Source organism: Festucalex cinctus, chromosome 16, assembly GCF_051991245.1.
Source record: "Festucalex cinctus isolate MCC-2025b chromosome 16, RoL_Fcin_1.0, whole genome shotgun sequence".
Lineage (NCBI taxonomy): Eukaryota > Metazoa > Chordata > Actinopteri > Syngnathiformes > Syngnathidae > Festucalex > Festucalex cinctus.
Genome location: NC_135426.1, coordinates 9401147 through 9411483, shown reverse-complemented (window position 1 = coordinate 9411483; position 10337 = coordinate 9401147). Strand labels below are relative to the sequence as shown.

Genomic DNA, 10337 nt, shown 5'->3' with positions numbered 1-10337 from the left:
TTATCTCCCACTCCAATGCGTGGGATTGAAAACACACCTCTCTCTCTCGCTCCCTCACTCGCTGGCTTCCACAGTGAGAGAATCGGGGTGATCGGCGTGGGTGAGGAGGAGCGGCCTCGTTGCCATGACGACGATGCACCGGAACAACGAGGGAGGGGGGAAGCCCTCTCTGGCCTATCACGGCTCACCTAATGCATGATGGGAAATTGGATACGAAACCTTACTATTGGAAATCAGTCCAAAATGAAAAAGTACAGTGGTGCCTTGAGATAAGAGTTTCATTTGTCACGCTCAGAACTGAAAACGCTCAGATCACAAATCATCTTTCTAGATTGAAATGAATGGAAGTGCCATTAATCTGTAAAAGCCTCCTTAAAAATAGCATAACATTTTTGTCATTTGTTTTTGCGAAGGAAAATAAACCTATATAGTATGGTATTTTATGTAAAAAATAAATAAATAAAATAAATAAAATAAAGGATACTGTGATGACATCACTAAATAGAATGTAAAAATGAAACATTTTTTTTTCCCATCAATTCAGTGCTGCTCTTTTTGGTGTGCATGCTTTAGCCACCTGGTTGCAGTACCAAATAAATGAACAGATATACATTGAGATGGCCACTCTTAAATAAGCCTAAGTAATAATGACAATTCTTTGTGGAGGATAAAGAATATACACTGATGCTTTTGGCCACCACTCAACACTCTTATCTGAAATGTTTTCTCAAATGTCAAAGCAAAAAAATGTCCAAGTGATGGGTCCTCTCTTGAACAACACGTCAGACGGGTCACTAGTATCTCAAAGCCTCACTGTATATGTAGATAATATAGTACAATATATAAAAATCACTTGGCTTTTCTTGGATGGTCAACTCTGAGGACAACACCTTGCCTGGAGCAACGTGGCCGCCATTATCAGAATCCTTCCAAGGAAATGTATCATGACATGACTTCTAAAAAAAAAAAAAACACTGCACTTTATGAAAAACGTTTCTCATACAAAATAAATTCAGAGCAAGATATTGGCGTCTTTACAGCTGCAGTGTTTCAACACCCACTGCTGGAGGTTTTCGCCACTGCTCTTCTGCATTCAGCACTTTTTTTTTTCTCACTCAAGTGACGCTAAGCGCCAGTTGCCATGACAGCCATGATGTCACTCAGTCAACACACAAAATTTTTGCTACCGGTAGTTACATTTGATTGTCAGAGACAATTTAACAAGCAATCTTAAATTGTACTTCATAGCAGTTGCTTGAATTCATTCTTTGTTTCGAATAGGAATAAAATCGTTCCTAAAGAAGTGATTATCTGTATATTAAAAATATCAAAAAGTGAGTCCGAATATAAGGAGCCAAAATCTGTAATATATGTTAGATCATTTATTTTCATAATAAAAACAATGCACTGTATTCTAATGCATTAATGTATTCACAGAAAATGGGAAAAATAAAAAAAAAAATAAAAAAATAAAAAAAAAATAAAAAAAGAGTCAAATGCCAAAAAAGGTCTAGTTTTTATTTGGTCTCTTTTTTTCCCCTTGAGCTTTATTACAATTAATCAATAAAAGGTAATGCAACAAATATTACAGGAGACTACAACATAAGTAGATCATATAAATGCTTAAGTCGTTTGGATGATGTATTTTAAATTGAGCAGAGTATTGAATGACAAACCAACTTTCAGTTGAACAAAGTTGATTTATTTAGTAAAAATGATTATTTTAGCCTTGTGTGTTTGATTTACGTGTCACTGTGTCCCTCCAGCAACAGGTCCACGTAGGCGCCCGTCACTAGACTCTCCTTTGTCACTCCCAACTGCGTCATAAGACCCTCAGCCACCTGCAACCGCAAAAGGAAAAGTGAGGCTATTTTTTTTTTTTTAAAGAAAAAAAAAAAAAAAAAAGGAAAAGTGAGGCTAAAGAGCATCCAATTCAGCTCAGTAGGAGTATATGGAATAAATGCTTAAACATTGTCCCATCATCCATCTTTGAAAGGTGAAAAATAAGTGCACCTGCTGGCCATCCTCTAGTGTCTGATCTGGACGCATCACCACCTGGAGACACGTTCAAACACTTCACTAGAGACACAGACTTCACATGAGGGCTGGCCCATAAAATATTCTAATTTAAAAAATAAAATAAAATTAATGGATAAAGGGCCACACAGCACTTGTTGCCATAAGGACAAGATGACAAAAATGAGACCTCGAGTTCCATGTAGTGTCCCAGGCCCTCCACTGCATCCAGATGCACTCGTGTTTGACCAATCAGGAAGAGACGTCGCTCCTTACGCACCTCACCTTTCACACCCAGGGCGTCGGACAGCACAGCCTTATCACACGCACATGGGATTCATAAGCACACGCACACGCACACACACACACACACACACACACACACACACACACACGAACATAACTGGTATACATAAATATACACATAGTCGTGCACAAACAATGCATAAACACACATGGTACGCATAAAGAGAGACGCACGTGCATGCACACCTTAAGTCCGGTTGGGTCTGAGGTGGGGCTGATGGAGTATCGAGACAATTTGGGTCCGTCCGTGTCGAGACGCTCGTAGAAGATCAGCTGACCTGAGCCATCCTAAACAAACACACAAAATAAATGTGTGTTGACATTGAACCTCGAGATTGACAGAACAGACAGATAAATGGCCAGACTGACGCACCATAAAGTCTCGCAATTTGAGTCGTCCTTGGCGGCCGTGGAAGAAGGTGTCATGCTGCCTGATGATGCTGCCTTCCGATTGGCTAAGTTGGGACGCCACCTTGGCGAACTGCAGCGGCTGGCTCACTTTGGCCTTGATCTCCACGTTGGACGGCATGTGGCCACTGAGCATGTGCACAACACGCAATGACATCGTCACTATTGTGTCATCATCACTCATAGATACATGATGGACTGGTCAGTGGTCACCAGTCAGTCATATAAACTATATTGGTCACTACACTGTTACAGCATATACTGTCGACAGTAGAGACAAACGACAGACTGGTCGCCAGTCTATGTTACATCAAGATAAAAGAGACCAGTTGAGAGACATACAAAAAAAAAAAAAATGTAAGTAAATAAAATATATAGCCTTCCTACTATGTGTATACACGTATCATTCTAAATTAAAACATAAGTCATGTTAAGACATTGTGGCGTCAGACAGCTGATTAAACACTAAAGGTAACTTGCAGTTAATAGTTACTACTAAAGGTAGCTACTAACTAATGTCCCTCATGGTAAAGTTACTAGTTAGCTTAGTAGCGTCAAGCTAACAACAGTGAACACTCCATAATTGATAACTTCCAGGACAGCAGCTTCTCGACATAGTTAGTCTACAAATACAACAAATAGTCATGTTACTCACAAATATAAGCACACGACTTCGCTTTTTGGGAGAATGTTGACTCTTCCGGGTTGTTTGTCAGCGAATGAAGGCGACCGCGCACTTGAGTTTGCCGCGTTAACTGAGACAGTCATGAAATCACTTCACAGTTCACACAGCATCCCGGAAGTGACAAGCTTTGCGAAAGCTGACCGCAGATCAGTTCTTGCTGGACCTGATCGTTAGTGTAAACAATACAGTGTGCAGTTTCTGTCGTCTGAGAAGACGTCTAAACACATGCGCGCGCACAAAATACACAGTACAAATAAAATAAAAAATAAACACTATATACTTTATTCATGAACCTTGAGAAAGTTGTTTTTACTCTCTTACTCTCATGTCACATGCGATTTAAACAGTCTCCGGGCCACTACTGACATTTTTTCCACTCATACACACCAATTAAACTTTTTTTTGTTTTTATTATTAATTATTATTATTATTATTATTATTATATATCTGTATGCTACTTTATATTCCAATGTAGTATTTTTCCTCAAAATTGAAATTTCTTCTCTTCTAACTTCTAATTCCTGATTATTAAACGGCCACAAGAGGGCAGCCAATCCCCAATAAAAAGTACTGTAAACGCTCTGACAATCAATTATCAACGTCAGGGGTTGGAAACTGATTATGTGTCGGGGCCGCTGGAGAAATACTCCCAATTCCGAATATCCGGGCATTTCTGATCTTTCCCCAATATAACACAATGCAAATGCTTCCTTTACACCAGGGGTGGGAAAATTCAGTCCTCAAGGGCTGGAGTCCCACAGGTTTTGGATATTTCCCTTCCCCATTAACATACCTGACTCATATGATCAGCTTTACACTGTGAAAACAACTCATATTGCTTATGTCTGTGAGTAGCATACAAAAGGCTGATTGTCATTGTAGTTTACAGCATTTCATCACATTTTGAAGTCAAAATAATCCTCACAAATCAAACTACAAGGATCCAAAGTTTAAGGCCCCAGTTCAACCCTTTCTGGCCAACAATTGAAACTCTCACGTACACAACTGAAATGCTTTGATTTCCTTTATTTGTGACAATCAGCGTAGTTTAGCGCCTAGCAGGATGGCGAGCGAGGGCCAAGCCCACGCGGTCGTTTCCTCTGTCATAGATGCTGTAGAACTTGGTGAGGAAGACGTCTCCCAGGATCCACAGAGGACCCTGAGGCGACACAATGTCCACCGCCTGGAAGCCGCTCAGGCACAGCTCTCTGTCACCCAGCATCTCCTGATGCCGGCAAAAGGAGCACAAAAGTGTCAGGGCCCAAAGCGGGTGGCACTTAGTTGGCAAACGGAAGTTCCTCCTCACCTTCCTGACGTACTGATCAGCAGTCAGCGTGAACTCCTTGCCAGCCAGAACAAACGTTACGTGAGGCAAACTGGACAACCTGTTGCAGTCGATGAAGAACTGATGCGCACGCGCACACACAAAATAAACAGTTGGGTGAGCTGAAATGATGTCAGTGTTTTTATTTCATTCTAACTTTTTTTTGTAGTTGTTAAAGCAAGTTTGTTAGTTTTTAGTTTTTTTTTGTTTTTTTTTATAAATGCTTTTAGTTTTTTGTTTTAGGTTCAGTTAGTTTTCTTTTTTCAAGCATTTTTGTTTTTTTTAAATCATTAACAGTTTTTTGTTTTTAATTATTTTGTTAGTTTTCATTATTACTTTGACAGACAACTACGGAAACACACAGAGACACTCACGCACAAACACACAGACACGATGCGACAGGTGTGCCGACCTCGCCAATGTTGGTGGGCGTGGCTCCGATGAGCTGCTGTAGGGTGAGGATGTGATTGGTGGGCCCGGCGATGAGGGAGGTGCCCGTATCCACGATGGCATGGCAGCCGTGAGGGCAGAACGAGCTGACGCCTTGAACAGATACACTGAAGCGCACACGCAAAAACACAGCAATTATATATAATACATACTAAAGTAATGATTAATAATATATTATATTTTAATCAATTATATTTGAGTAAAATAAGTAAACACTACACCTTATTCATGAACCATGAGAAAGAAAGATTCATTAGTATTTATACACATATACCGGTATATATATATATATATATATATATATATATATATATATATATATATATATATATATATATATATATATATATATATATATATATATATATATATATATATATATATAAAATACATAAAATTTAATTAGTAAAAAATAATTAAAACACATGTAACTATAATAATATATATATATAATGTGTTATTTTAGTAATAATTTAATTATGCAGCAATTGCTTTTTAACAACACAGCTTACCTTGTGACTTGATAAACAGAGACACACGGACACAAAAACTCGTGTTTTGTTAATGAGCCAGGTTGTTTCACACCTGTCCATGAGAATCTGCCAGTATCCTTTGGCAGTGACGGGAAGCCAGGTGACCTGTCCGTCATACAACGCCTCGTCCGTTCCGCCCAGCAGGAGTTCGCCATCCACGTCTCGGCTGCCACCCGACTTCCTGGGCGACACCCGACATCCTCTCCAATCAGTTGCCGGGGCTCGAACAGCCACATAATAAATCAGATTTTCACCTGCTGAGGTAGAAGGAGAAGACAGGCTGGTCGAGGGAGTTCTGCGCCATGATGCTGTCGAAGACAGGGTTCCCCAAGATCCCGGCCAATGGGGGGTACGCCATCCCCAGGACTCCGTCGAAGCGCGCCACCACGAACGTGGAGCCCGGCTCGTACACCGACTCCCCGAACTCCTGATTGGGTACGCTCACCTCGCCAACCTGCACGCCAACACGCACAACACATCAGCAAGCAAGATACTCTCCAAAAAGTTGGGTAAAAAAAATCATCCAATTTGGGTCAATTTGACCCAACTCTCTGGGTAATTTTGCACAAAGCAACCCAGAAAGTTAGTTCAAATTGACCCAAGTAGGTAGGCCATATTTTGACCAAGACAGGGTTAATTTTTGACCCACTTTTTAAGAGTGTAGACTGATCAATTTGACCCAACTTTCTGGATCGTGATGTACATAATAATCCCCCAAAAATTGGATCATTTTGATCCCCCCACCACTCCCCCCAAAAAAACTAACCAAAAGAAAACAAAAACAAACAATTTTTTTGTGCAAAATGAAAAACCCAAAAAACTGTCAGTCACTTTTTGACCCATCTTGGGTTATTTTTACCCAATTGTTTTTTGGAGTCTACACTGAACTCTACTTGGGTCAATTTGACCCAATTTTCTGGATCGTTATGTAGAAAACAATCCCCTGAAAATTGGGTCATTTTGTACAAAGCATCCCAGTAAGTGGATTAAATTGACCCAAGTCGGTCCCGTTATAGAAAAAAACCAAAACAAAACAAAACAAAACTAACAAACAAAAAGAAAAAAAAATGTGTGTGTGTTAAATGAAAACCCAAAAAATTGTGTCAGTCACTTTTTGACCCATCTTGGGTTATTTTTTACCAAATTGATTTTAGAGTCTACACTGAACTCTAGTTGGGTCAATTTGACCCAACTTTCTGAGTTGCTTTATACAAAACGACCCAATTTTGGGGGGGTTATTTGTACAAAATGACCGAGAAAGTTGGGTCTGTCTCATTTGGACCTAAATTGGGTTATTTTTTGACTGTTTAGAGCAGGGGTCTCCAGGTTCGGTGCTATAGAGCCCCTATCCAGCCTGTTTTCCATGTCTCCGTCCTTCAGCACAGCTGAATCTAATGATCAGCTAATCAGCAAGGTTTACAGAAGTCTGATAACAATCCCGATCATTAATCAGGTGTGTTAGTGGAGAGAAACATGGAAAAGAGGCTGGATAGGGGCTCTCGAGGACCAAACTTGGAGACCCCTAGTTTAGAGTATATTCTCTCACATACTGAAACGCTCTCTCATTCACGCTACTGAGATATGAGAGGAAAGGAGAGGGCGAGCGTCAACCTTGAGCGTGTCTCTGGCCATGACCCCGAGCAGGTGACCCGAACCGTAATGGATGCCAAACGTTCGGCCATCGTGGCGGTACGAAGACGACTCGAACGCTCTGAAGCGATTGTGCACCGCTGCAAACACACGCACGCACACAACCACACACACGTACGCAGGTTATTGGCCTCTTATCAGACACGGTCAAACTGCTCTGACTCTTCAGGCAGAGATACATATTGAGGTCGAGCAGTGCGCTTGTGTCTGCGTGCGTGTATCTATATGTGTACCCACTTGTGCGCATTTGTGCATCTGTGTTGAATGTGTATGTTGATTTGTGCTTGTGTTTAAGCGTGTGTTGAATGTGTATTTGAGCATGTGTTATGTGTGCACGTTTGTGCATACTGTGTGTTGCATTTGTGCGTATATTGTACTATGTGTGTGAGTTGTGCACGTTCTTGTGCATGCTCATTATTTTTGTCAACTATGCATGTTGTTTTATGTATGTGCATGAATGTTGAGCTGTAAACTCAAGTTTAACACATCTGCTCCCTATTCTCACCTAAAACTTTGTAGGACTACTGAGTCACGACAAATTTAGCTCAATTTGGGCACTTTCACTTAGGGGTGTACTCACTTTTGTTACCAGGGGTTTAGCTATTAATGGCTACATTTTGAGTGAACAATATATTTACAGTTACATGAGGTGAATACTGACTACTTTTCATTGTGGCAAAATGCAGATTCTTCAATTAAGTCCCAGGAAAAGATATAATTAAATACCCATGGAAATATGAGGAGTGTACTAACTTTTGAGAGATTTGTACGTGCGCGCGCTGTGTGTTTTTGTCCATGTATTTGTGTGCGTGTTTTACCGCAGGCTTGGCTGACGCAGTATGACGACGGCACCCAGAGGTCCGCTGATCCAGTGTCAAAAACTACAGAGAAGTTCTGTGCTGGAGACCCAAGACTGATCTGACCGAAGTATTGAGCCTGGGAAAAACAAAAAAATCTCATCAGCTTCCACAATTCAGGATGACATCACAATTTGAGCATTTACCGCGATATAGAAACATTTGTTTGCTGAATTGTCTTACTACATACTAAAATAGATGGGTCAAAAATAACACAATTATGGGTCAATAATGGATCTTTGGGTTCAATTTGATCCAACTTTTTGGGCTATCTACTTAAAAAGCTGTCTCAAACGTATAACCCACAAAACAACCCCCCCAAGATATATATATATTTTTTTTTATATAAAAAACAAAAAGGGGTTTTACGCGGGTTATTCACTTACTTGACCCAACTTTTTGGATTATTCACTTAACCCAAAAAGTTGGGTCAAAAGAATCCGCATTTTCTTTTTTTTCTGTTTGGTACAAAACAACTACATTTTTGGCATTGCTTGGCTAAGTGAATAAGATGGGTTAAGTAAAACATCCTCAAAACACCCTAATTTTAGTTGTTGTTGTTCGTACAAACCAATCAAGTGTGTTGGTTGTTAATTTGACCCAACTGTTTGGATTCAGTGAATAAACCAAAAAGTTGGGTTGTCAAATTCACCCAAGTGGCTTTGGTCCATTCCTGAGCCACAATTGGGTTATTTCGGACTCAACTTTTTAGGGCGCATTACAGACAAAGAGTAAACTCTGAGCTTAACGTGGATAGGATTCCATGCCGTGTGGTCTTACATCCATGAAGTTGTAGAGCTTCTCACTGGAGCGTCCCAGGCGCAGCGAGGGTGTCCCGGCGGGATAGCAGTGAGCGTAGCGTCGGCTGAAGGCGTCGGGCCGATGCTCCCGCATGAAGTCCTGCAGCATGCCGTCGGCGCGCAGCTGCGAGCGAATGGAGCGCCCTCGTTGCAGAGGAACTCTGCGGCGTGTCACGGCACAAGAAAACAATCTTCCTGATCCTTCAGGCCCAGCTTAACGGTTGTGTACTAGTACATACTGTGTCCCCACTAGTAGCCTAAAACAATGCATCGCACAAGTAGGATAGCAAACACTAAAATGAGTTGAAGCCTAGGTCATTTTTTGGCCTACTTGTACGCGACTAAACCATACGTAATCTACTGTGCTGCACTAGTAACAATACTAGGTCCAACCCTAGCAGCCTCCTGAGCTCTACACGTAGCATCAAAATCCTCACCTAGTATTGCCACATGTATTTGTCTTACTAATGAGCTGAATTATTCTAGTGGAAAATGTTACTAGTAAAACCGTTTACTAATGCAGACTAGTGTAAGATCAGTGCTGCAAAGGCTGATAGTTCACATGTTACAAGAGTGGCAAAACTACTAGTGGAATATGTTTGTGCTACTAGTTGAGTTCATGACATGTCTACAAGTTGGACCTAGTAGTATAGAGCAGCAAACTGGATTAGTCAGTTTAATTGCATACTTGTACTAGGAAATCAGTTACCGGTAAGTTACTCTACTAGTATGCTGAATTCTATTACTAGTGAGGCTAAATAAAATATAGTAGCCTACATGGACCTTAAAATGGATACCAACTATGGCCTACTAGTAGGTTGTGCACTAGTTACCTGCACACTACTAGTATGAAAAGGAATTTCAGCTTGAGGTCCATGTACTAGTACCCACTTTGTCATCACTACTAAGACAACTGCACTAGAAGTGGAAACGCATTATCATTCAGTCATTCCACTAGCGTGCTAAAGATCACAGTATATGGATCTTAAATTAGATATTTAAGAAATTAACTCGACACTAGCTTAACACTGGACAGAAACAATGCAATACACTAGTAGCACAACATTGACTAGTAACTTTTTGTGTGTGTGTGTGTGTGTATCTGATTTGTTACCTGTGCAAAGCCAGGGAGGTGGAGGCGCTCAGTAGAAAAAGCAGCAGAACCTTGACGGCATCCATCGTGTTCGCTGCGTCCGCTCCACAATGATGAGCGGCAGACGTGCGCCAGCTTATCACTGACCGGTCGCCAAGATTGGAAGGAGTCGCAATCAATACACGTGCACGACCATTCGTGTTGACACACTGACA

At 40.9% G+C, this 10337-nt stretch overlaps 2 protein-coding genes across 3 annotated transcripts; both read right to left on the bottom strand.

Annotated features, from left to right (window-relative positions):
• Positions 1–856: 856 nt before the first annotated feature.
• LOC144003991 (uncharacterized) lies at positions 857–3547 on the bottom strand. Of its 2 annotated transcripts, XM_077500822.1 has the most exons (7): positions 3386–3547; positions 2696–2858; positions 2509–2610; positions 2207–2332; positions 2014–2055; positions 1747–1841; positions 857–956 (listed from the first exon to the last, which is right to left on the bottom strand). In XM_077500822.1, the coding sequence occupies exons 1-7, from the start codon at positions 3496–3498 to the stop codon at positions 872–874; spliced, it is 726 nt and encodes a 241-aa protein (XP_077356948.1). In that variant the 5' UTR covers positions 3499–3547; the 3' UTR covers positions 857–871. The 2 variants fall into 2 exon arrangements, with proteins under 2 accessions (XP_077356948.1, XP_077356949.1); XM_077500823.1 differs by lacking the exon at positions 857–956 and having other exon boundaries at positions 1498–1841.
• Positions 3548–4426: 879 nt separating this feature from the next.
• On the bottom strand, positions 4427–10319 carry nots (nothepsin). The gene is made up of 9 exons (XM_077500669.1): positions 10144–10319; positions 9010–9190; positions 8191–8308; positions 7334–7452; positions 5977–6176; positions 5775–5903; positions 5152–5296; positions 4722–4820; positions 4427–4640 (listed from the first exon to the last, which is right to left on the bottom strand). Exons 1-9 carry the CDS (start codon positions 10206–10208, stop codon positions 4464–4466), a joined length of 1233 nt encoding a protein of 410 aa, XP_077356795.1. The 5' UTR covers positions 10209–10319; the 3' UTR covers positions 4427–4463.
• Between the last annotated feature and the right edge of the window lie 18 nt (positions 10320–10337).